Here is a 27,436-nt window from a genome sequence, read left to right as displayed (position 1 = left end):
TAATTGTAGTTGAAATAAGTACTGTAAAACTAAGGATAGTAGTCACGTTCCGTACTTATTTCATCTACAATGATGCGTTTTATAATTAGCAGGCTAAATCTATTATTTAGATAAATAGCATCATCTTATAACATCGTATTCTCTACAAGACAAAGAACAGTTCTATTTTGTAAGCAGAATAGAGTTTAACCCTTTAGGCTAGATAGTTTACTTAAATTCGAAAACAATTTAGAACGATAAACCAGATTCAGCAAAGAAAATCCATATACTGCTCTGCCACTTTAAGCTGGTGACACGCAGATACAACGGCCGTGACACGCACGCACAGCGTACGTGACGTTAACGTACACAAATTTGCTCCGCGCCTTCCTTCATGGCACCTGCGGGCTTCCGTTAGTCAGACATATTGTCCCAGAGGAGCCGGGAGAGGCCCTGACAGACCGGGGGCAGCATGGGTGAGACTGGGTTTAAACTCAGAGGGGGAGACAGATTGTGTAATGACATTGGGATGGTGCATCGCAGCATGGCAGTGCCCGGGCAACATAGCAAGCACCGGGACGGAATTCCCGGGCACAACCCCACCCTGGTTGATAAAGGCTGCAGCAGCTGAGGTGGGGGGGGGAACAGAAGTCTTCTCACATACATTACAGTCCCGTTTTTGGCTTCAATATCCAGTGCGGAACTCCCCCACCCACACACATATGCACACACACATATGCACACACACACACACACACACACATATATATATACACACACACACACATCAAATGATTAGATGTGCACACTGACAGGAGGTGGTTTCTATTTTTCGATTTCATCAGTTTCCATCCTAGTAGTAGCAGCATCTTTCATTTCTTGACAGGTTATTCTTACTCTTCCTTAACTATGACATATTTTATTGTAATAAAAGGCAGTATCATTTGAGAGTATAATACCATTTTGTTGAAACTTGGACAGCGCTTATGGAATAAATGCAGATTTTATTGTTTGTGATTTCTCATAATGAGCCCTTTCCTTTGAAAATGCAATAAGTAAAATATATTTTGTTAAATTGATACTAGGATAAGATGCAGAGACATTATACTGAACATCTGGTGCCAAGATGTTTTGTGTTTCACTAGCCTCTCTGCTAAAGATTTGTATGTAATGTATAATCACATATTTGATGTGCTGGGTACATTGTAATTTTTGAAATGCACAGCAAGCTTGTTGATTTTTTTTTGTATATTACTGTGAAAAACATGCATAGAATGTAGTATATCCTTATTTTTCAAACAGACATGTTGAAAAAAATAAAAGAAAGCGCCAATAAATTCCATGGCAAACTAATATACATTTAAATCTCTTGTCAACACCACATCACTGCCTAAGATATTGCTTCCAACTTCAATGATAAGATTTCCAAGATCCAATATGAGCTCTGGAAAGCATTTTATTTTCTGCACCCTCTGTCATCTTCTCTTTATTAGATCCCACAAATGAAGAGGAAGTATCTACTCTTTTTCTCTTTCCACTCTACTATTTGTCCACTTGTCTCTCTCTCCTCAAATCAGTTGTCCACCTGTGCTTATTCCAGCATAAATGAACATCTGTACTCCACACTGCTATCATTCCATCATTATTCAAGTGTGTGGTCATTATTCCTATTCTAGAGGAAAAAAAATAAATCGGACCCAATCTGATTACCATCCCATCTCTCAACTCCTATACCGCTCCAAGCTTCTTGAGAGGCTTTCTACATTTCAACAACTCACACTTTTAATCACACAACCCTAATGTACCCACTTCAGTCAGGCTTTCAGTCGGTCAATGGTTTGATTACTGATAAAGGACAATACTCCTAATTCTCTTAAATCGATCTGCTGTACTTATCACTGTTAACTATTCACTTCTCATGCAAAAGGTGCATTTCCTCTGTCTTCAGGCCACTCTCCTATCCTGGTTCTCATCCAACTTATCAACTTGCTGCTTCACTGTTTGTTTTTCTGGATCCACCTCCTCTCTGCTTCTTCTATGAGTTGGAGTACTACAAGGCTTGTTGCTTGGGCCTCTGCTCTTCTCTATCTCTACCATGTCTCCTGGAAAACGAATAAGCTTCTTTGCATTTCACTATCCTCTCTATGTGGGTGATTAACAAATTTATCCTCTCAAGATCTCTTGCCATTTGTGTTGTCCTGCATTACCAAATGTCTGTCATTACATATTGGTGTCTTCTTGCCATTTTTCAAAAACGGAGCTAATAATATTTCCACCAGTCAGTAGAAGCTATGTATCTGAAATTTGTTTCTGTGGATAATCCAACCATAAATCGTACCCGTCAAGCTTGTCGCTTAGGTGTCATCCTTGACTCTGTCCTCTGTTCACCATATCCAGTCTGTTTCCAGATCCTGTTACATATATCTAAGAAACATTTCCAGGCACTACAAGAAGTTTAATTCATGTCCCACATTGACTGCAATTCCCTTCTTATTGATCTTCCTTAAACCAGACTTTTACCCATGCAATCTATTTTGAATTCATTTTCCTTGCAGAACATTCTGCTGCTGCTCCTCTCTCACTCCATACATTGGTTGTTTGTATTTTACCAAATCCAATATAAAATATGTCCACTAAAATACAAAACTATTACCAAAACTGCGCCACGTCTCTTCACCTGTCTCAAAATACCTCTCAGCTATGCCCAAGATTTGCATTTCTCATGGTAACCTTACTGGCTCCCATTCTCAGGTTGCAGGACTTTTTTGAGCTGCACCCACTCTGGAATTCTTTTCCTCATATAAGAAGACCTTTTTCCTTTAACAATCAAGTATTCTATGAAAATTCACCACTTCAAGCAAACTTTAAAAATTCTCTAACTCATCCACTTACCCCCCCCCCATCCCCCCATCCCCTGCTATTCGACACGATTACCAGCCCTCTGCATTGTTCATGCTCTACTTACATTTAATTTCTTTCTACATTCCAACATCCTACAGATCCCACAATCCAACGTTGCTGTGTGGCTGAATCATATAGCCCCACTTAGCACTTTTTTTCTGTTGTAACCTAGGCTAGACCAGTATGTACTTATTATGTAGCACTCAACCCTATGTATCAAACTCCTATCTTCCTATAGATAGTAAGCTTACCTCTTTGTTTGTAGTACCCAGTCTTCTTTTATTACTTTGTGTTCCCCATTGTGAAGCTTTGCAGAATATGTTCTACACTAATGCTTTCTTTTACCCATGCAGGACCATGTGATCCATATGATACATCCAGTAGTTGTCAGACAAATATTTTGAACACCGTTCTGAAGGTTTAGAGAACAATTAAGTATAAAAAGAATTCAAGAGATTATTGATCTCAAGCATTTCCTATCTTGTTACAGAGTTGAGACTGACTTTATATTTTCTAGTAATATTATAATAATAGAAGAGATTATTGTGAACATAACAACACTGTTTCAAAGTCGGTGTATAACATTTATCAACAAAATGTAACAACAATTTCAACATTGCTCATTCATCCAGAGTAGACATATTGGTCTAAACAAACAGTCTCTTGGTTCTTAACTAGTTTAGGGAGGACAGTAATTCTTTCCTCAATGAATCCATGTGTGGTGTCATCAGAAGTAAGGATGTGATCCTATAGTTTGGTGAGAGTGAAGTTTTCTGTTTGAAGGATACACTGGTTTTGTTTTGAGGTCCTTTTTATGAGGTTGGCCATGAGCTTTCCAGATTTATTGTTTTGCTATTCATATTGATTTGGGGTTTTCTCTGTGAGAAAAGGTATTGTACAATTGTTTAACTTTTGAATATTTAGTTTTGTTATCGGCATTGTCCTGTGTTTTTGCATGTTCTCTAGACTATGACAATTCTTTGTACTAACTGTGTATATAGGAAATGATCTATCATTGCAATAGTGCTTTAGAGTTCTCCCAGAAGACATTGTGAGTATTGATATGTTCGGCAAAAATCGATTTGTGTTGACGAAAAGTCTCCAATTGGTTGAGATTGTCAGTGTTTGTAGTCCGATATAATTATATCTTTTGAAGGCCTTTTTTATTTTGGAGAAGAGATGTGTACTTTATTTTTTAATAGAGCTGCAGTGGAATGTCAGGGTTAACACTTTTTACCTCAGTGTTTCTTAACTGAAAATTGGGGTCCTTTTGAAGTTGTTGCTGAATAAGTCTGGATTTTAGTTTTTAAGACCTATGTTTTTCCTCTTCACGCCTCTATGGCAGTCTTTCCTATGGGTTGGTTTCTGTTTGGTTTAGCTAGAGACACATCAAACAGAAACACCCCTTCAGACAATATATAATCCAGCTCTTCCTCTTCATCCAAAGTTTTTGTCTGCCAGTAACTAGACAGGTCTGGAAGGGATAGTTGGTTGTTTTTTTTTTTTTTGTTTTTTTTTCTGTAGTACAAGGCTTACCTGTTAATCTGTTCCAGCGACACACCACTGATGGGGTAAGCTGAAGGTCTGGTTGGCTACCCGGGCCATGGATGAAAGTCATTTGTACCTAAGAAGTATTTGCATAAAACACAAGGAGTTGAAAGCAGATCCCTAACAAGTATAGATATGGAAAGTATATACTCCTAGGGGCATATTCAATTAGGGTTCCGGTCCGCGTTACTGCGGAAAGTGCGCGTTATTGCTGGTATTACGGTACCGCAATAACACAGATTTTCGTACGCAACCCTATGGGCTGCGAACGAAAATCCACGTTATTGCGGTAACGTGGATTAAGTTCGCGGCCCTTTCCAGCGCGATATCGCGGACCGGAATTGTAATTGAATATGCCCCCTAGAATCCCACTCGGAGTGGGAATATTGGAACATTCCTCTAGTGATGAATCGGGAGAAATTAAAGAAAGACCTAGGTTGTTTAATCTGAATAATGTGGGAAATGTATTTGCACATATTTAAATCTGTGGGTGGCTCATATGCGTTGTGGGTGAAACATCAATTTCTGCCTCAACCTACAGCTTTCTGTTTGAAGAGAGCATCATAAAAAGGGTATTTTTCTTGTACACCTAGTGGTGGTATTTTTATTTTAAAGAATTGACCCAAGTGGAGAAATGTTTTTTAGAGACTAGAAAGAATGTATACATTTCCAGATGAGAGCTCAAAAATGGAGCACAATCCCAAGAGTAGATTCAACTATAGTCAGCATGTCCACTGTAAGTAGGTGGCCCTTTAAGGGATCCCATGGACAGGAAAGCAGAGAGCTCTTTGTAAAAGATTCACGTTTTATCCAGGACCACATTAAAGTCAGGTGTTTCTGTAGTTAGTGCTTTAAGGTTATGGAGTGAAAGCCTCTATACAGACATTAAGGGAATGTTACATTAAGGGAATGTTTACTGAAAAGTGTTTGACGTTATGCACAAATTTTGTTTACTTTCTCTGAAGCATCCTTGAGCATTATTGCTTTTTTTTTTTTTTTTTTTTTTTTTTTTTTTTTTTTTTTTTTGTGCAAGATTCAGGGCACCAGCAGCAGTAGTAAGGAAAGCCCTCAGGTTAAGTCCTTTTTCAGCAGATGCCTAGTCAAAGAACAGACTGGTTAACTTTGACATAGCTTTTCTTTTCAGAGAAAAATTAGATGCTATGTGTGAGGATACCGTTTATTTCAAAAACGAAGTTCACTGGGTTACCCTGCCCTCTTAGGTTCAGGAATCGCACAGGAAAGGGGGAGAATGAAAGATACAATGCCATCCCCACCCACCTTATTCGTGCAACAGTTCCACAGGCAAGAGTCTGTTAACAGGAGATTCAGGGAGTCCTGGTATCTTCCTGTTCACAGCTGCTTGGCCAACTCTCCATCAGCATGGTGGGGCTCTGTGGGCACACCAATTTATCCTGGACCTGACCAGTATCTCCCGATGGAGTGAGGTGATGACAGGTCCTCCGAAGGAGCAACAGTCTGCTTCCCAAGATACAGGACAGCGATGATCACTCAAATCAATCCTCAAAAATCCACACACACACCTCATCCCACTGGAGTGGCTCTTTATTTCCATGGTCGAATTCCCAATGTGTTTTTTTTTGTTTTTTGTTTTTTTTCCTCTTCCGGGCAAACCCCCGGGCATCTCCTTCTTAAACATTGGTGGGTGCTGGACCAGGAGGTTGGAGTGGGAAGTGAAGATGAGTCAGCCGTCCACAGTGGCTCCCCTGCTGTGTCCCTGCCACAATGTCTGGACCAGTCCTGTGAAAAATGATGGATAATCTTTGGCTTTCCCAACCTCCAGATTTTAGCATCCAGTCCCTCCTGAAACTAACCTCTTCCTTGATTTTGGTTTGCTTCAGGCTTCCAGCAGTCCCTCACTTCCTGTTTCTTCTTACCCCCTAAGTGTCTGTAATAAGCCCTCCCCCTATCCGCCAGGCAAAATCTAAGAACTGTTTCTGGGGTGACTATCTATGTAACCCTGTAAATCGATGGGCTGGTGGGAGTTATCTTGGCAGTGTGACCCAGTCCTGTCACGATATGGTACATAAATTATCTGGTGGGAAATTAAACAGACTGCCACAAGACCATAGAGCTAGAAATTTTTAATCTCGTCAACAGTCTAGGGAGTCCGGGAAGGCAATTTTGCTAGACAAAATTTCGGTACTACATCTAGACAGTCCTATCAGACCTAAGGATAGCGAAGCAAATCAAAGTTCACAATGACTTCCAGTCTGGAGCTGTCTCCAATAACACCTATAGGGGAAAGAATTTCACATTTTTTCAAAAGTCTGGACCCACTCTATTACAGGTTAATGGTTATTGGGCATTATAAAGAAAAGAGTACAGGATCAAGGCAATCTCCCAGATCAGCCCCCCCCCCCCACTCCCCGAGCAAGAAGGCAGGGACTTTTGTTCCAGATTGTTCCTTCGGGAGCCTTTCACATGGTATTGGCTTTAAGGAGACTCGTCAAGTTTTGTACATTCCAGATCTTTTTGTCTGGAATCTGTGAATTCCATTGTCAAGGCCATCAGTGAATGAACCTGATGCTTTGGGTGCAATCATTGCACCACAAGATGTATATGAAGTCCTGACATCCATAGAACCTCCAGCATGCCTACTTTCATGCTCAGGTTGCAACGCAGCACAGGCCATGCCTCGATTTTTGGATAATGGGACACCATTTTCAGTTCACCTGCCTGCCTTTCAGACTGGCAACTTCCCTGTGCGCTTTTGCCATAGTGCTAGTCCCACTGGTAGCAGAATTAACGAAACAAGGCTGCAAAATATGACCATATCTGGGTGAATTTGAAATGATCATCTGCTGTAGAACAGTTCAGGTAATAATTTCCAGCAGAAATATGAATGGGTTGTGAGCAAGAAGAGAAGCCATCTTGTTCCAACACAGCAAATAAATATCTTAGGAGTTCAAATAGACAACATGTGAAGTAAGCTATATCTGTCTGAGGAAAGTTGTCAAAATCCTGTCTCTTGCATGGCAATTGCATGCTCATTGTAAACCAGCGATAAGGAAAGGGCTGCAGCTATTGGGAATGTTTTCCTCATCAGTAGGAGTAATCCTGTGTTAAGTAGACGACACATGTGGTTTCTCCATTCCTTTTCTAGTCATGATCATCTGTGGTTAAGTTGTGGCGCTCTTAAAGAAATGGAATCTCAAACCGGTTTCATCGGATCAGACCACAAAACTTTCAGGAACCACTGAGAAATCTCTCAATTGTTGACGAAGACAGAATTGGTGGCAAAAAAATGTCCCTTTCAGAACTAGAGTGGGTGATATGCACGTCAGACTCCAGTGTTGCAGGATGGGGAGCACACCTTTAGGAAAAATAACGGCACAAGATGCATAGCCGGATGGACATCCTTCCATCCCTTCTCTGGATATTTTATCATCTGGTGACTCAATTTGGCAGACTTGTTTTTTTTTAGTCAGCCACTAAATAAATTATTCTTTATGCAGCATATGTGGCTAAATTGTTCGTTATTATTTGTGGCCCTCCCTATATATTGCTTGGGTAAAGCCTGCCATGGAGGAATGAAGAGAACAATTGCAAATTTATCTTTTATTTTTTTATTAACCATTCATTCCTTTTCCTCAAAGTACTCCATGGCAGCCCAATATTGTCACCCATGTTGTTTAATATGTTTGAGTCAGCTTTGGCAATACTAAGACACGGAGGGATTGGGAGTAGCTGGATTATATACTGTCTAAGGGGATGTTTTTGTTTGACCTGACTCTAGCTAAACAAAACTGAAACCTTCCCATTTTAAAGACTACCGTGGAGAACATTGAGGAAAAGGAATTAACGATGAGGGCAATTCACGTTTTTTTTTTTTTTTTTTTTTTAAAATGTATTCTATATGCCAAGCAGACAATATTCTATGACCGTATTTAATCGATCATAGTAGAAGGTAACCAATTATACAATGTTGTAGATACAGGCAACGCTATAAATATAGAAGTATAGCAAAATTGATGACCTTTAAAATTTACTTTTTGTGAGTGTATAAAGGGAAACGCAAAATCACAGCCATTGATAAATTGAAGGATACAATTAGACTGTCTACATCTTGTAAAAGACTTATAGGTTGATGATTTCCCTTGGACGATGGAAAATTCTATCTAATTGATATTAATACTGTTTTTATTGGGGGTTATTTTTTTTTCCCTTTCCAGATCCCTCCATAGTGAGCCCCGGGAAGGACAACAGTCGCATGAAGTGCTACAAGAACAAAGCTCTAAATCCTGAGGAGATGCGCAGACGACGAGAGGAGGAGGGGATTCAACTCCGCAAGCAGAAGCGTGAACAGCAAGTTAGTAGATCTTCTATGTCATCTGAGCACTAGCACACTAAATATGTGCAAAATGTGATTTTACATTTTTCAATTAGATATATTGAGATATGGAATTCCTTTGTGTATCCATTTTATAACTGATTATACTCCGATCAGCCACAACATTAAAAACCACATACCTAATATTGTGTATGTCTCCCTCGTGCTGCCAAAACAGCTCTGACCCGTCGAGTCATGGACTCCCAAGTTCTGTGGTATCTGGCACCAGGACATTGGCATCAGATCCTTTAAGTCCTGTATGTTATGAAGTGGGCGCTTCCATGGCTCAGACTTGTTTTTCCTCAACATCCCACAGATGCCCAAACAGATTGAGATCTGGGAAATTTGGAGGCCAAGTCAACACCTTGAACTCTGTCATGTTCCTCAAACCATTCCTAAACAATTTTTGCAGGGTACATTAGCCTGATGAGTCCACTGCCATCAGATAATATTGTAGACATTATCAAGTTTATTGTAGACAATACCAAGTACACCCCTTCATGGGGTGTACTTGGTCTACAACAATGTTTAGGTTGGTGGTATGTCAAAGTAACATCCACATGAATGCCTGGAACCAAAATTTCCCAGAGCATCACATTGTCTCAGCTGGCTTGCCTTTTTTCCGTAGTACATCCTGGTGCCGTCTCGTCCCCAGGTAAATGACGCACAAGCCTGTCCACATTGTGTAAAAGGAAAACGTGATTCATCACACCAGGCTAACTTCTACCATTGCTCCATGGTCCAGTTCTGGCGCTCACATACCCATTGTTGGTGCTTTTGATGGTGAACAGGGGTCAGCATTGGCACTCTGACCAGTCTGCGACCACGCATCCCCATATGCATAAAGTTGTGATGCACTGTGTTCTGACACCTGCCTATCATAGCAAGCATTAACTTTTTTAGCAATTTGTGCTAGAGTAGCTCTTCTGTGAGATTGGACCAGGTGGACTAGCCTTTGCTTCCCATGTGCATCAATAAGCCTTGGGCACCCATGACCCAGTTGCCGGTTCACTGATTGTCCTTCCTTAGACCACTTTTGGTAGGTACTAACTGCTGTATCCTGGAAACACCCCACAAGACCTGCTATTTTGTAGATTCTTTGACCCAGTCGTCTAGACATAACAATTTGGCCATTGTCAAAGTCGTTCAGATCCTTTACGCTTGCCCATTTTTCCTGCTTTCAAAATATTAACTTCAAGAACTGACCGTTCACTTGTTGCCTTACATATCCCACCCCTTGACATGTGCCACTTGTAGCGAGACAATCAATGTTATTCACTTGTCAAAATTTCAATGTTGTGGCTGATCGGTGTACATGTGATAATGAAGCCCCCTACTGTCCCCTAAGTCATTGTGTCACAAGTGACGTCTGATATCTAAACTTACAGTAGGGGGGTCCATTTTCCTATTACTTCTTTATAATACACAGGTTTTTCTTAATGAATGCTGAAGTACTGAAATCGGAACACTCCAATTAAACTCTGCAGGAGTTTATACATATATTAACATCACTTGTTTATTTTAATTATGCTTTTTTATAAGTCCCCTAAGCAGCAAACAAGTGTATCTGTATTCTCTTGAGGTAATGTTAGATGTTCTGTACCCAGGGGTATTTGTTGTTTTGTTTTGTTACCCAACTCCACCTGCCCCCACACACTGTTGCCCCTCCTGTTGGGTCCAGAGTACAGATTTCTCCTAATGGTATACAACAATGGTAGTGTCATCTCCCTGAGAAGCTGGGAGTCTTCTCAAGGGCTGGAGGCTCATATATGACCTCCTCACTGCCAGCTTGTCTGCCCTTCCCTACTCATTAGCCTTGTGCTTTCATTTTTATTTTAAATATAAAACACCCTTCAGGCAGTTGTCCAGCAAACATGAGATTTTATTTGTTAATTCTCTAGATCACTGTTTACATTTTTTTTTTCTGTTTCCTTTGACTGCAGCTTTTCAAACGCCGCAATGTAGAACTCGTCTCTGAAGACGCACCCATGTTTGATGGGCCTTTGATGGATTCCTATGTTAGCTCCACCAATGTTGGGGTATGTTAAGAAAGGACATATTGAGCAATTACAGTATGTAAAGCCACTTGCAGACCATGGCTTTTCCAAGTAGGATCTAACCAAGACAACTGAAAGGAAATACTATAGGAACAGCTGGGGTTAATTGCAATCACTTTCATTGCTGGCAGGTGTATACTAATTATCTTGGAACATGATTTTGAATGTGATTAGTTAACTCTGAACACAGCTACAGTCCCATTATGAAAGGGTGTGCACGCTTACAGGGGCTCCAAGAGAGATTTCGATCCTGGTACAGGTTAGTGACCCGTCCCACTACACAGTCAGACCCTTTATCTTACCTTATTTTTATTTTTTTCTGTCTTTCACTTGAATTTTGTTGTTTGTAAGGTCACATTAAAAGTGGAAAAAGGTTTGACATGATTTATCTTGATTTCAGGCTTTACATCACGTACAGCCGCAATTTTACTATGGGTGTGTAGACTGTATGTATTTATCTTTATATGATTCATGTATCTCATCTTATTCACACACCCAGGATGGCGTTATTACCCGTGACATGGTTGGATTACTGCTGTCTGATGACCCTGACCTGCAGTTGGCCACAACACAAAAATTCCGAAAGCTGCTATCTAAAGGTATGAATTTTTGTGAGTCTTTTATTTGTTGGATACAGACATCAGAAAGAGTTCTCCCTTAAGATATTGCTTGCAAAGTATTGATAAATATTATCCAGATGCACAGAAGTTTGTCAGTCATATCAACATCATTGACAGTGTTGCACATCTACCTAAAGTCTAATCACTTTTCAGAGCCTAACCCCCCAATAGACGAAGTAATCAATGCTCCTGGTGTAGTAGAGCGCTTTGTGGATTTTCTAAAGAAGAGTGAAAACTATACACTACAGGTATGTACATTCTATTTAACTCAGAAGCAACATATTGCAAGGAGTTTTGTATACTAGAGGAAGTGCAATATTGGCTATCTATCTTTACAGTTTGAAGCAGCCTGGGCACTAACAAACATTGCTTCCGGCACTTCACAACAAACAAAGATAGTGATTGAAGCAGGAGCTGTGCCAATCTTCATCCAGCTATTAAACTCTGATTATGAAGATGTGCAGGAACAGGTCTGAGTTCCATCCTCCCTGTGCTTCTGTCTTTTCAAATTATGTTTTGTCCACTACTCCCATTCCGTATATTTTGCTAATTAACCTTTTTTATTAATATGTACATTTTCTCTGGGTTCCTTCAGGCTGTGTGGGCCTTGGGGAACATTGCAGGTGATAGTTCAGTGTGCCGAGACTATGTGCTGAGCTGTGATATCCTTCCTCCCCTGCTTACGTAAGTACCATCATGCAGCTGAAGCAAGGCTGAAATTGTGGGGTCTTGTACGCAAAGGGGTTGAAAATGTTTATTTTTGGCTAACGGCAAATGGAGCAAAAAAATTGGATAAGGTTGCATGGTGATAATATCTATAGTATGATGTTACTCCAGTGGTGAGCAATAACATGAAACATTTTGCAAGTAACGATTGGTTTCTGTTGCAGTTTGCTCACCAAGTCAACACGTCTCACCATGACCAGGAATGCTGTCTGGGCTTTGTCTAACTTGTGTCGAGGAAAAAATCCACCTCCAGACTTTGATAAGGTCTGTTTACCTAATTTACTGTAGATTTGGGTATTTGGTTTTTTTTCTCAAGCACTTTTCTCATTGCTGCTTTCTGACACTACTCACTTAGATATAATTTACTTGTTTCTCATCCTTTTCTTTCTAGGTGTCTCAGTGTCTTCCAGTGCTATCTCGTCTCCTGTTCAGCAGTGACTCTGACCTGTTAGCAGATGCGTGCTGGGCATTGTCATATCTTTCTGATGGTCCCAATGAGAAGATCCAGGCAGTTATTGACTCCGGAGTCTGCCGTAGGCTGGTGGAACTCTTAATGTTAGTGTGAAATAATCAGCAGTAGGGCAACTGTTTGAGTAATAACTTGATTGTGTCATACTACATCTGCTGCTCTATTGTTTACTACTTTGTTGTGGGTTTTATGTTTTCAGAAAGTAGAATGTGTGAGGGTTAAGATATGTATTTATCCATCGAAAAGCATCAAACAGGCTAGAACCCTTCCAACCCAAAAAAAAATTTAAAACAATGTGGTTGCTGCCTTGTCTTGGAGCAAACTAGGATATTTGTTTGGTGCAACATATAACTGAACAGACAGCTTTTATAGCCTACATCCAGTGTTTTCTAATAGTTGTAGGATTAATTGTGGAAGCTATTTAGATTGGTAATAACTTTTCAGGTATGTACCAAACTGTTGGCTAGACATTGCAACTCAAGATGACCCAGTGTTATTTAGGAGACTCTTCACATTATGAAAATACATATTCGCTAAAATAATTAATATTGAATATACATCATAACCAAGTGCAATACATTAGGAGAAGTGTTTGCTTTTTAGCTAAAAAAAATACTTTGGTCTTCCATCTAAACATATCCGGTCTTAAAACTCTCAATTTCAATCTCTCAGGACTTAGGTTATACAATAGCACCAGGTGGCCTGGGTACCTGAAGTCACAAGATTCAAATGGATAGTCTGCAAAGACACAAGTGTAGAAGACAAATTACCTAATTAAAATAATCTGAATAATAAAAACCACTGTTGAACAGAAAAATAATAATAATGTGAACGGATAAGGTGTATAACCTGAAATGACCCTGCTGGAGTTATAAATAGAACGTGTGATGAGTACTTTAAGTACTGCACCCCTCTCCCCCCTCCTTTGCCTCCAGTCTTTTGATATTATTATTTTTTCCCGTTACCTTACTCAGGCACAATGATTACAAAGTGGCTTCACCTGCATTGAGAGCTGTAGGGAACATTGTCACAGGAGATGATATACAGACACAGGTGAGAAACAGAATTCTACTGTTTCATATTTAAAGTGGATGTTTACCCAAGCTATATTTAAAATATATTCTGCACTGAAGGACATTTCATAGACTTTAAAGTGGAACTAAAGTAGTTTTCTGAACATTTTCTGAAATTAACAGGATGCTTGTATTATATTTTGTGATTATTCTAGTAGTTTACACTGTTACCAATGAGTGGTGATTGATAATTGTCTTCAATTGAGAGTTGCTATGTTTGTTTCCCTGGAAATGTGGACAGCTGTCTTTTCCAAAGTCCTGGCCAGAACTCCTCCTGTGGGTTGCATTACAGAGCTACACCACATACATTGCTTGCATACTTTGCATTGATATAGTTACTAATCTGCTAGAAGTAAAAGTGGAATTGTTTAGGGTTACCAGGCAAGCCATGTAGAACATGAGCTATGCATGCTGCACTGTAGCTGCAGGCCTTTGGCAAGCATGTGAACTAATTGCAGTTCAGCTATATAGCATGCACGATGTATATCATTAGCATTGCCAATCTGGACTGCTTAATTTTATTACATTTCTAACCAAATATCCATATTTAAGAAAATATGCTTAGTTTTGTATACAAATACATAGTTCCTTGAGACTCCACCCCTTTTATAAAGAAAATTATTTTAGAAAGTACTGATATGTTGGGCTAACACAGGTTAAAGTCCTGGATTTTAACCAGTGAATACTCTGTGTACATCTGTTCTGTCCTACTGGGGTTTTTAATTTGGTGCAATTCAGTAATGGCAAACACCTAAACTTACAGTAGGGGGGTCCATTATTCCTATTACTACACAAATCAGGGAGCTGAAGTTTAAAACTGACAGTGACATAATTTTGGGGATAAACAAACAAAATGTAATATGGAATATTATGAACAATAGGCTAGATTTGTCAGAGGCTAAATTACTTCACTTAGATACTACTATTAACATAGTGCATTTTGATTTTTGACTTCAGTTCCACTTTAATGCTACAAGTTGTTATGCCGTTTATCCTACCCGCTGAGTCCCACAGTTATGGCAGCCAGCAGTCTACATTCTCTGAACGCTGGATGCACAGGTCAGCAATACCAACGTAGCTGGCGGGATTCAGAAGGTACGAAAAATACAAAAGTTTTACAAAGCAAACCACTTCTTTTTTGAGTTTATTTTGATCTTTTACATCCATATCTGTTCTCCCTTTTTCTGCAACATTTTGTAGTAGTTTTTAATTTTGGTTTAAGCTTTAACACTAGTAATAACTCTTACCAGAAAGTTGTAATACTAAACTTACACATGTTTTGTATTTTGTCAAACTTCTATTAGTTTATATTGAAATGAGAGTAGACCAATATTACCCTTGCTAATATTTATCTTTGTAAGTCAATAAAGCCATTGAAATAAAATCTGCTTAAACGGTGAATGTATTCAAATGCTAACCTTTTTATACTAGTTAAGGTTGTTTTGAAATGTAAGTTACACTAACCTGATGACAAATCCTATTCTCATTAGGTCATCTTGAACTGCTCTGCTCTCCCTTGTCTTTTACATCTTCTGAGCAGCCCAAAGGAGTCTATCCGCAAAGAAGCCTGCTGGACCATTTCCAACATCACTGCTGGGAATAGAGCCCAAATACAGGTAGTGTGTAAGACACATTGCTTGGGAATACAAATGGGATATTTTATGTATTGTCAGTTAAAAACTGCACACCCCCCCCCCCCTTTCTTTGTATGAAAGCATTTTTTTTTCAGTCTAACATGGGCAACCTATTGCAAATGAGATGACTGCTGGGTGGTCCTAGTCACTAGTCTTTCTTTTGCAGGCTGTCGCTGATGCCAATATATTTCCAGTATTGATTGAGATCTTACAAAAAGCTGAATTTCGAACCCGAAAAGAAGCTGCATGGGCAATAACAAATGCCACATCTGGGGGCACACCAGAACAGATTGGGTAAAATGAACAACCAGATACTATTTTATGTAGACAACTAGGAAGCATGTCATTTTTTGTTTCTGTGTGTATGATTGTAACTCTTCTTAATGCTATAATCCTTACCTTGATTTAGGTACCTGGTGAACCTGGGCTGTATTAAGCCACTTTGTGACCTCTTGACAGTCATGGATTCTAAAATAGTACAAGTAGCTCTAAATGGACTGGAAAACATCCTTCGACTTGGGGAGCAAGAGGCAAAGCAGGTGGCCAATGGCATCAATCCATACCGCGGGCTGATTGAAGAGGCATATGGTGAGACTGGGCATTTTTAAGTTTTGGATTATGAAAAGAGTATGTGAGAAATGGGCTTGGTTTAGGCAAAAGTTAATTAGAGGATGTATATTATACATGGGCACCACATTTGATAGAGAATCACTATAATCAAAACCGATTTGAGACTGAAAGTTTTCAAAAACTGAGGAAAATATCTAAACCTGTTAATGGTACTCTACCATTTCAATCCTTATGTCAGAACGCGTTCCCCCTCGTCCCTGAATTTGGGTGTTTACTGTATGGGGTTACACATGGTTCCAGCATTCAATCTTTCCCTCGCCTATCACATCGGTTATAGATTTGCTGAATCACCCCCAATCAGTGCTCTCACACCCATGCACATCTACGGTCTGTACCACTTATTGAGTATGGGCAATAGGACCCCAATATACTATCACGCAAACGTACCTGCAGGCACCCACTATGCTCTGTGTTACACACAGGTTAGCAGTGCACACAAGTTAGCGCATCAAACCTGTTACAAATATTCCTGCTGGCACACACTAAGTTTGTTAGTCCAATTTTATTAACCATTCATACACCAGCATTCAAAGGGTTAAGATGGTCAAGCAAAATTCTTCATAAAAGGCTAATGAATTTGGTAGAGTATCAAGGACAAAAGTTATGAAATTTTGCTTTAATATACAGGAGATTTGGATATAAATAAAAAAAACATAATAAATGACACACAAAATGCAATACAGTTTTAAAAACATATGAATAAAATAACAGAGAATAAACTTTTATATCATCATAGGCTATATGCCTGAGACAAGGCAGAATCAAATGGACAATCCATCAATTAGATTAAGCCCCAAGACGATCTGCCATTTCACACTCGGTGTATTTAAGCAGGTTTAACTGGGATGGCATTTAAAGGAACAGTGTATATGCTAATTGTGCGTTTGTCAATTGTAGTTTGTCCAAAATGAATCCAAAATATTTGACCTTCTATAACTTTACTCTGAGATATCCCATAGACCTACCTCCCCCTGCAATAAGCCAGTCACAACATCCCGCACATTTACATATCAAAATATCATTCTGAAAGACATGACTACTGTGGTTTTCTTGTACAGTTGGTCTATACTTCACAACCCTTGTGCAGTTTTTGCTCCTAAGTACAGGGTGGCACACTGATTTCCCAAAATTTGAAAATTGAAGTACATGAATGATCGATCAGATGGAATGCATGGCTGTGATCTGCATATGTTAATTGAGTTCCCTGAAAAAATCTCTGAGCTTAACCAAATTATCTCCCCCTCGGCTGACTAACCAAAAGTTGTAAACACTTTTGTCTGAGGGGAAATGTCGTGCATTCATATTTATCAATTTAATATTTTATTTGGCCTTTCACCCTGACACACAATACCAAGAGCTCTGTGATGTGCAGAAGGTGTGTACAGACATTGAATTGCAGTAAAGAGGGCCCTTAACCATATGCTGTAGGTTACTTAGTTTCTTTCTTTTCCCCTAAAGGTCTGAATAAAATAGAGTTTCTGCAGAGCCATGGGAATCAGGAAATTTACCAGAAAGCTTTTGAGTTAATGGAACATTACTTTGGAGTGGAGGAGGATGATCTTCAACTTGTTCCATCTGTGGATGATTCTCAACAACAGTACATTTTCCAACAAACAGAAGCCCCTATGGAGGGATTCCATCTGTGAGCCAGAACCCCTAGGACATTCACAGGAGATCCTACCTCCACAGGTCCCATTCGGTGTGTGGAGAGTAAAGTCAGGGAAGCAGCCCTTCACGCTGGAGTCAAGTTGCTGTACATGGTTTAATAGAACCGTTTCTCTCCCTCCTCTTACACATGTTTGTTCATGCAGAGAAAGCTGTGATTCTAATGGCTCTATGAATGCCTGAGTTTAAACTCCATGAGCTCAACCTTATGCTGCTTTTTGCGAGGTTTGTACGTAAAACACTTACTTGTCTCTGGCGCTGAACTCTCTCTGCTTTATAAGGTTATTTACATTTTTTTGGATTGATTTCAAATGGACTTGCAGAATCTTAAAGCATTAGAATTAAATGCGGTGAGCATCTGTACCCTTTTTTGCGGGGGGAGGAGAAGCAATTTAAATTGTACATCCTATTTTTTTTTTTCTTGTTTGAAAAGTTATAGCAGTATTTAAATATATTAAAAAAGGAATAAATAAGTAAATGGCTACAAGGCAATGAATAGTGGTGATAAGGCTGATGCAGTAATTTATTGTACCTCTTACAGATTTAACTGCAGTGGCTCTGATATTTATTGAACGTAGCTTTTAAGTGTCACATCAGTGGACATTTTATCAGGAGCCAACTTGTCAGACTTATAACACTTCTAGTGTAATTCAAGCTCCTGAGTGCCTTATAGCATGATCTGCCTCCTATAACACACGCGGACCTGTCACTAAACCATGGTAGAGACAACTATATGGTGAGCTGAACCAATATTCTTGTGAATGCAATCTATTCAGTGAGAGTCACTGAGGAACTTTGATCTCACTGTTTCCTAGTCAATTGATGATATACATTTAATTGAATACTGTGTTAGCCAGCATAAATATCTGCCTAGGGTGTGTAGGCAACAGGTATATTTTTAAGGGCATGAAGTAGCAAATTGTCCCCTGTGGCAGGTTACGGAACATTGGTGCACTCCTGTATGATCTCTATGGATTTGGAATTCTGCATCTGGATTGTGCCTTCCCAGCAGTGTCATCAACGCCCTCTTAGTTCATTCTCTTCAATACCTTGTGACTGTAGCCTGTACTGGTGTGAAAGAAAGAAATATATCTACTTGAATTAAACTAATACTTAGCCGGCTTTTAGTTCCCTTTTCTTGTTATCTCACAGGTGTTGGCATAAGAGTAAGATCTTATTTACACATGTTTAAAAATGGGTACAAATATTCCTCAATATTCTTTGACACTAAGATTCATGAAGAGGCTTTATTTTTTTTTTTACAGATTATCAACTAAACATGTAGGTGTATCGTGTTCTGTACAGAGAACACTGTCACCACAATGTTTAGTTTTCAAACTCTACATATGTAGTCTATGAATTGTGATTACTTGTCCATTATGAAACTGCAGTGCAACTGTAAAAGTTTGTTGCGGACAGTCATTCTTTCAGTACACTTGAAATGCTGAGGCAAATTGACACTAGTCACAATCATCAACATTTATATAGCGCCAGCAAATTCCATAGCGCTTTACAATTGGTAGCAAACCTTAATGAAACAATACTGGGTAATACATACAGACAGAGATGTATGTGGGCCCTGCTTACAATCTATAGGACAATGGGAATTTGAAACACAAGGGCATGTGCTACATCATATTGTACATTGGTCCAGCTAGAATGCATCGGTAAAATGTATTGAGAGGGCTGTGTGATCAGTCACACAGCAATGTTGGTTAGAGGGTTGTTGTCTTGTGTTAGCTGTGTAGAGAGTAGTAATAGGGTAACCTGGTTGAAGAATATCATAAGCTTTTCTGAAGAGGTGGGTTTTCAGAGAACGCTTGAAGGTGTGAAGACTAGAGGACAGTCTTATTGTGCGAAAACCAATTTAGCCGCTGCATGCAAAATAGATTGTAGGGGTTCAAGTCTGATTTTGGGAAGACTAGTAAGGAGGGAAATGTAATAGTCGATGCTGGAGAAGATGAGTGCATGAATTAAGGTTTGCAGTGTCTTGTGTGAGATATGTGCGTATTCTGGAAATGTTCTTTACTTGTATGTAACCTGATTTAGATAGAGTCGATGTGGGGAACAAAGGATAGTTGTAAGTCAAGGATGACACCTAAGAAGCGAGCTTGCGGGGTGGGATTTATGGTCATGTTACCAACAGAAATAAAAATGTCATGCAGGAATCTTTTGTCTTTGAGTGGGAATATTATTTAGTTTTTGAAAGATTGAGTTTGAGTTGGCGAGAAGGCATCCAAGATGAAATGGCAGAAAGACAGTAATGCGAGACAGATAGTGAGAGATCAGGAGAGGATGAATAGATTGTGTATCATCCGCATAGAGATGATACTGAAATCCAAAGGAGCTTATTAGTTTTCCAAGAGAAGTGGTGTAGAGCGAGAATAGCAGAGGACCTAGGACTGAGCCTTGTGGTACTCCAACCGATCAAGGAAGCGGAGCCGAGGTGGATCCAGAGAAATGAACACTGAAAGAGTGATTAGGTAGGATGAGAACCAGGATAGGACAGTGCCTTCAAGACCTAGGGATTGTAGCGTTTGTATGAGGAGAGAGTGATCAATAGTGTCAAATGCAGCATAGATATCCAGGAGAATTATGAGAGTAATGGCCTTAAGTTTTTGCTGTGATCAAATCCTTGATAAGCTTGGTCAGCACAGTTTCTGTGGAGTGTTGAGAGCGAAAGCCTGAGTGGAGAGAATCCAGTAGGTTGTTTGCTGTAAGAAGGTGTGTGTGTGAGGCAAGTGTAGGCAACTTTCTCGAGAATCTTGGAGGGGCATGGGAGCTGAGATGGGGCAGTCATTTGAGAGAGAGTTTACTCCTATTTTGAAGAAACAAAATTCTGACCTAATCACTGCATGCTTGAATAGTGATGGAAAATACCAGTAGACAGAAAGAGATTACAAATTTTAGTTAGAGGTGGAATGAGCACATGAGACAGGGACCTACCAATTTGTGAACATATGGGGACAGGAGGTAGAGTAGGAAGATAAGAGAGTAGAATCTTCCTCTTCATTTGTGGGATCAAAAGAAGAGTGTCACAGGGTGCTACAAAGGAATTGAGCTGATTACTTTTCGAGGGAGATGATACCCTTTCAAGTCTGATTTTATCAATTTTGTCCTTTGAAATAGGAAGCAAGATCCTGGGCACTGATGGTAGTCAAAGGGTTTGGAATGGGAGGGTTTAGAAGAGATTTAAATATATTAAAAAGGCTTTTGGGGTTAGAAGCTTGAGCATAGATGAGAGATTGGAAGTATGTTTGTTAGTTTTGCAGTGTCCAGATCATTTCGATGGGAGTTATAGATATCAGTATATGCGCTGAAATCATTAGAGGTACAAGATTTACGCCAGTGACTTTCTGCTTTACGAGAGAGTCTTTGTAGAGTTCATGGTACTTTACTGTGCCATGGTTGGCTACAAAGTCTACATGGAGTATGAAGAGCCATTTGATCAAGGACAGTTGCAAGGGTTTGGTGAAAATGAGGTATTGCCCTATCAAGGGAGGAGAATTAAGAAATTGGGGAGAGGTGTTGAGAGAGGTGGAAAACTGTTTAAAATCAATAGTTAATATTTCTGCGGGTGTGAGGAGCCTTTGAAGAGTTTGGAAGTGAACTGGATATCGAGGTGAGCGAGTACCTAATAAGGTGATGATCCGAGAGGGGAAAAGGAGTGTTAAGGAAATAAGAAACTGAGCATAATCTAGAGAAAACAAGATCAAGACAGCCTGATGAGTAGCAGATTTAATCTACTGGGAGAGGTCAAGTGAGGATGTTGGAGTAGTTTGGAAGCCGCAATGGGGATGTTGAAGTCGCCCATGATGGTGGGGATGTCGGAGAATAAAAAGTGAGGGAGCCATTGAGAGAAGTGTTCAAGAAATTGTTCGTTTTGTCCAGAGGGGGGATGGATGACAGCAACACGCATAGAGAATGGCTTACAAATCTTAACGGTATTCACTTCAAAAGATGTGAACGTGAGTGATGGGACATTTGGTAGAACTGTGAGCGTGCACTGTGGGGAGAGTAGTCCAACCCCACCTCCTTGTCTGCCTCCAGGTCTGGGGGTGTGGGTGAAATGGAGACCACCATGTGAAAGGGCTGTAGGTGAGGCAGTATCTGTTTGTATGAGCCATGTTTCTGTTGCTAGAAGGTTGAGGTCATTTGAGAGGAAGAAACATCACTGCTGTTTTTGACACACTTGCTCACCCTGTTCTTCTACACACCCTTCACTCCATTGGCCTTTGTAACGCAGATGTTTCCTCATTTCCTACCTGTCAAACCACTCGTCTAGTATTTTTACCTCTGGCACATCCTCCCCTCCGCTCCCACTATCTGTTTGGGTCCTACAAGGCTTTTGGGTTTTTTTTGCCAGTGAATGATATTCACTTTGATAGGTTTTTATTTCTCATTTTATTATTTTAGGGATGAGTGCTCTGTTCTATACAGAGCACACTCGTTTACTGAGAGGCAGCTGTCAGACGGAGAGCCGTATGGCTCTCGCTGGCAGCAGTAGTTTTTCTTATTTTTGTTTAACAGCTTCTTAACAGTGTGACAAGCGACTTAACAAGCCGCTGTCACACTGAGGATTGTAAGACTACCGGCGCTGCCATGAAGGCAGAGAGCGCCGGTGCTCTACACAGCCCGCGACTGTCATTTTGGAAGGATCCAAGTCCCCTCCTCAGAAAAGGAGGGGGAGACCTTGGTGCTGCTTTGCCGGGCTGAACAGACACTGACAGGAGGAGAGAGAGAGAGAGACTGCGATTTCTGGTTAATAAAGAAGCAGTAAATCGCCTGGCCAGTGGTCTGGCATAGATAAAGAAGCAGAAAACAGTCGGAGAAGCCATCCGAGAACGGAAAGAGTTAAGTAATAGAACTCCCCCGTCTGAAAGGAAAAGTGGACTCTAGTCAAGGCACCAAATCTGCCTGGGAAAAGAGGATCACTTCTGAGGCAGAGCTGCTGACAGCCTTCCTGGGCTAAGCAACAGCAGGAGAAGCCTAAGTACCAAAATACTTTTACTATATACTCCCTATATTAGAGATAGTGATGTATTCGAACACTGATGTATGTTTATAAATACTTTGCGGCATAGTATATTGCTATTTAGATACTTTTGCTCTCACATATAACAGTCATACAGGGATACTATATTTTGATTTTGTCATAGATCAGTTAGTATCTTCTGCTAATTTCTAGTCTGTTTGCCTGTTTTCTTATTTGCCTGTACTGTTACCTTTAAAATATCTGATAAGGGTAAAGCACCTCGGGCCAAATATTATACTTGTATAATATTTGTATAAGTATAACACTAAATTGCCTAGTGGACCCAGGGGCGCTCTGGGATGACTGCGGTGGGGCTTCCAGGGCGGCGGCACAGCCACAGATTAACGCCCTAGCTGTAACAGAAACACCAGCGTGGGCTGCTGCCCTGACGCAGGGGGTTAGTACATTGGTACAGCTGCTTTCTAAGCCCGCAGAAATTCCAGTGGTTGCTGCGGTACTCCCTTCAACCTCGGGAACAGTAGCCCCTCTTAATTCAGGGGTTAACTATGGGGACTTCCGGGTCACTTGCTTCATGAGTGTTATGGCTACCAGTGCGGCATAAACACATAGAACAGCTAGACGAGGTCTTCACCTTTAGCAGCCGCCTTTCCCGTAGAGACTGGTTATGCTCACAGGTACTCAGATGCCCCCAGGTCTTATGCTCAGAGTAGTATGTGTTTATGCTTACACGGTAGCGCACGGGTATAGGAGGTTGCACACAGAGTAGCGACAGGTGAGATGTCAGCGGACTGGGCAGGGCACCAGAGGATATGTCGGGTATAAGCAAAAAGATCAAGGTCATAGGCACAGGTTCAGGATCCAGGGACAGGCGTAAGATATGGGTCACTAGCAGAGGTTTAGAATCCGTGTTCAGGCAATAGATCAGGGTCAGAAGTACAGGTTCAGAGTCCAGGAACAGGCAAAGGTCATACACGGGTAATCAATCTCAGGTTAAACACCAAACACAGGAACAAATAGCAGGCAGCAGTACTGGAGACAGGACGCTATAACCGCCAGTGAGACTCAGCTCTCACTGCCTTAAATATTTCTAAGAGCCAATCAGGACAGAGGAGGATAGGGCTGACAATCAGCCTCCAGGAGGCAGCTAATTAATTACTAGCTAGAACTAGCATAGGTAATAACATAACCAGGAAGCATGTATAAAAATATAAGTGAACCAGTTTAAATCATATGAGAGCTCCCCCTGGTGTTGGAGGATGTCCCTACACCCTCTAACATCTATGCCACAATGATAATAACAGAGCACAGAAACTAAAGCACACGCCCGGCTGCTAGTTCACGCCAGGATGTGGTGTACCGCCGCAGCTCGTGACAGTACCCCCCTTTCCCCTTGAGGAGGGGTCAAGGCACCCCGACACTCTGGTTTCGTGGAAAATTTCTTAAAGAATTCCTTTATGAGTCTCTCAGCATGGAGACACTTCTGTGGTATCCAAGTTCGCTCTTCTGGGCCGTAACCCTTCCAATGGACTAAGAACTGGACCTGCCCTTGAACTTTCCTTGAGTCCAGATTTTTTTCAACGATAAACTCACGATCTCCATTCACAAAAAGAGGCTGAGGCATATTTGAAGAAGGTCGATTGAACGTGCTAGGAGAGACTAGGCTTTTTTCAGAAGAGAGCCATGGAAGGTACAGGGTATTTTTAAAGAAGGTGGTAGTTTAAGCCTGAATGCCACTGGGTTTATCCTTTTCTCAATTGAAAATGGGCCAATGTATCGGGGCCCTAGTTTCCTGCAGGGTTGCCTCAATTTGATGTTCCGTGTGGACAACCAGACTTGATCCCCCCACTTTCAATGTACACGGACCACGGTGACGATCAGCGAAGGTTTTGGATCTGAGGGAGGCTTGACATACTGCGGAATGTACCCTCTTCCAGACGGACTTCAACCGGGGTATAATAGTAGGTGTCCCAGAAACACAAACGGTAACAGCAGAAGAAAAAGAGTTAGCTTTCGGATGAAACATGATATTGCAGAAGAACGGGGAAGTACGTGATGCAGAATGGCAAGAATTGTAAGAAAACTCTGCCATGGGTAAGAGAGAGGACCAGTTATCATGGCACTTGGAAACATAAATGCGCAGGAACTGTTCCAAGGATTGATTGGTTCTTTCCGTCTGACCATTTGACTGAGGGTGGTAAGCTGAGGACAAACTGATCTTGATTCCGAGGGAATTGCAGAAAGACCTCCAAAACTGTGCAATGAACTGGGCCCCTTGGTCCGAGACGATGTCCTCTGGGAGGCCGTGGAGACGGAAGATATGAGTGATGAACCAGGTGGCCAAACTTCTGGCATCCGGCAACTTGGGTAAGGGAATTTTGCTGAATGGGTCAACGACTACCCAAATGGTGTTATGTCCTGAGGATAATGGGAGGTGGACTATAAAGTCCATGGAAATATGGGTCCAAGGCCTGTTTGGGGTTGACAAGGCGCATTCTGGACAGGCGCGGACGTATCTTTCCACATCGGCAGACAAGGTGGGCCACCAAAGCCAGCGGGAAAGTAATTCTATGGTCCTATGGATTCCAGGATGACCTGCTGAGCGATTATCGTGGCACTCAATAAGGACAGTCTTCCTCAGATGAACCGGAACAAACCATTTATTAGCAGGAGTCTGAGCTGGAGCAATCTTCTGGAAGTGGCGGAGTGTGGCCCTAAGATCTTGGGTTAGACCGATATGAATAGCGGTCGAAGGAATAATAGGTTGTGAGACCGGAGGCTGAGGATGGCACGCCATAAAGCTCCGGGACAGAGAGTCAGCCATGGTATTCTTTTATCCTGGACGGTAAGTGATGAGAAAGTTGAACCGGGTGAAAAACAAAGCCCAGCGGGCCTGCCGAGGATTTAGAGTTTTGGCGGTCTGAATATACTGAAGCTTCTTGTGGTCAGTGAAGATTGTTATAACATTGGTTGCTCCTTCTAACCAATGCCGCCACTCTTCGAGGGCCCACTTGATGGCCAACTATTCACGATTCCCGACATCATCATTAATTTAAGCAGGCGAGAGTTTTCTGGACAGATATGCACACGGATGCAATTTTCTGCTTTGTGGATCTCTTTGAGAAAGAATGGCGCCCCCTCCTACATCTAAAGCGTCCACTTCCACAATAAACGGGAGCCCAGGGTCTGGGTACCTGAGAACGGGTGCAGATGTGAAGGCGGCTTTAAGGGCAGTAAAGCTCGCCAAGGCTTCTGAAGACCAATTAGCTGTGTCTGCACCCTTCCGGGTGAGGGCAGTGATAGGAGCCACCAGGGAAGAGAATGAGCATATGAACTTCTGATAATTGGTGAAGCCAAGGAATCTTTGAATTGCCTTGAGGTTTGTAGGAAGGACCCAGTCCTGAATTGCTTGAACTTGACTGGGGTCCATGGAGAAACCGGATGAAGAAATAATATAACGTAAGAAGGCCACCCTGGAGACCTCAAACTTGCATTTCTCCAATTTCGCGTAGAGGTGGTGTTGGCATAACTGCTCCAGAACTTCCCGAACCTGTTGGCGGTGCTGACACAAGGTCTGAGAGTAAATTAAAATATCTTCCATGTAAACCACCACGGTCTTACCCAGGAATTCGCGTAAGACGTCAATGATGAGATCTTGGAAGACTGCCTGGGCGTTGCACAATCCGAATGACATCACAAGATATTCATAATGCCCAGAGAGGGTATTAAAGGCCGTCTTCCACTCGTCTCTTTGTCTGATGGGGATGAGATTATAAGCACCCCGCAGGTCGATCTTGGAGAATATGGTGGCTGACTTGAGCTGGTCAAACTAAACAGAAATCAAGGGCAGCGGGTAAGTGTTTTTGACTGATTTTGTTCAGGCCACGGTAGTCGATGCAGGGTCTCAGACTGCCATCTTTTTTAGCCACGAAGAAACATCTAGCACCTACTGGGGATTTGGAGGAACGGATAAATCCTTTCTTTATATTTTCCTCCACATACTGTTCCATAGCTTGAGTTTGTGGGACAGACAAAGAATACAGACGCCCTTTGGGCAATTTGGAACCCGGCACAAGATCAATAGCGCAATCATAGTCCCGATGAGCCGGGAGAGTCAGCCTTCTGTTTACAGAACACGTCACTGAAATCCTGGTAAGGTGCAGGCAACAATTCTGGAATAGGCTGCAGTTTTGATAGGCAGGGTCAAACAAGAAGTAGAGCATGCTGGACTCCAACGGATGATCTCCCATCTTTTTCAATCAATAAGGGGCTTATGACTTTGCAGCCACGGATACCCCAGAATCAAAGGAGCGGAGGGACAGGTGATCAGGAAGAATGGGAGCTCTTCAGTATGGAGAACGCCTACGGATAAGCGAACCGATGGAGTCTTGGCGAATATTCGGCCCCCAACCAGGATATTACCATCCAAGCCGCAGGCAGTAATGCTCGAATCCAGTTTGACTTCAGGAATTTCAAGAGTTTTAGCCAAGAAAATGTCCCGAAAGTTACCTGCTGAACCACTATCGAGAAAGGCCGACAACTCAGTGGAACGTTGTCTGAGGGCTAGGCGTGCAGGGACTAACAGAGTTTTCTGAAGAGATTACTTGGGAGACCTAAGCGCACCTCTTCACCAGCGCTTAGGTCTAGGCGATTTCCCGACTTGCTAGGACAGGAACGAACTAGGTGGCCCGATTGGCCACAATACAAACAGACCTAGAGAGCCTCGTCTGGAACGTTCCTCTAGAGGCAGACGGTAAGGGCCCAACTGCATTGGTTCAGAGGAATCCAGA

At 41.4% G+C, this 27,436-nt stretch overlaps 1 protein-coding gene across 1 annotated transcript; it reads left to right on the top strand.

Moving 5' to 3' along the window:
• Nucleotides 1-367: 367 nt before the first annotated feature.
• Nucleotides 368-18,161, top strand: KPNA6 (karyopherin subunit alpha 6). Its single transcript, XM_075195201.1, has 14 exons — nucleotides 368-455; nucleotides 8,622-8,758; nucleotides 10,723-10,818; nucleotides 11,336-11,435; nucleotides 11,610-11,704; nucleotides 11,795-11,926; nucleotides 12,052-12,140; nucleotides 12,347-12,446; nucleotides 12,574-12,737; nucleotides 13,626-13,704; nucleotides 15,215-15,340; nucleotides 15,525-15,652; nucleotides 15,768-15,946; nucleotides 17,447-18,161. The coding sequence occupies exons 1-14, from the start codon at nucleotides 452-454 to the stop codon at nucleotides 17,632-17,634; spliced, it is 1,617 nt and encodes a 538-aa protein (XP_075051302.1). The 5' UTR covers nucleotides 368-451; the 3' UTR covers nucleotides 17,635-18,161.
• The last annotated feature ends 9,275 nt before the right edge of the window (nucleotides 18,162-27,436 follow it).

Source organism: Mixophyes fleayi, chromosome 2, assembly GCF_038048845.1.
Source record: "Mixophyes fleayi isolate aMixFle1 chromosome 2, aMixFle1.hap1, whole genome shotgun sequence".
Taxonomy (NCBI): Eukaryota; Metazoa; Chordata; class Amphibia; order Anura; family Limnodynastidae; genus Mixophyes; species Mixophyes fleayi.
This window is presented reverse-complemented; position numbering and strand designations above follow the sequence as displayed.

Bases quoted from the DNA above. Each gene is read 5' to 3' on its own strand.
- KPNA6 (XM_075195201.1), top strand. The intron at 11,927-12,051 runs GTCTGAGTTCCA...GGGTTCCTTCAG, and splicing joins ATGAAGATGTGCAGGAACAG to GCTGTGTGGGCCTTGGGGAA. The intron at 12,141-12,346 runs GTAAGTACCATC...TTTCTGTTGCAG, and splicing joins ATCCTTCCTCCCCTGCTTAC to TTTGCTCACCAAGTCAACAC.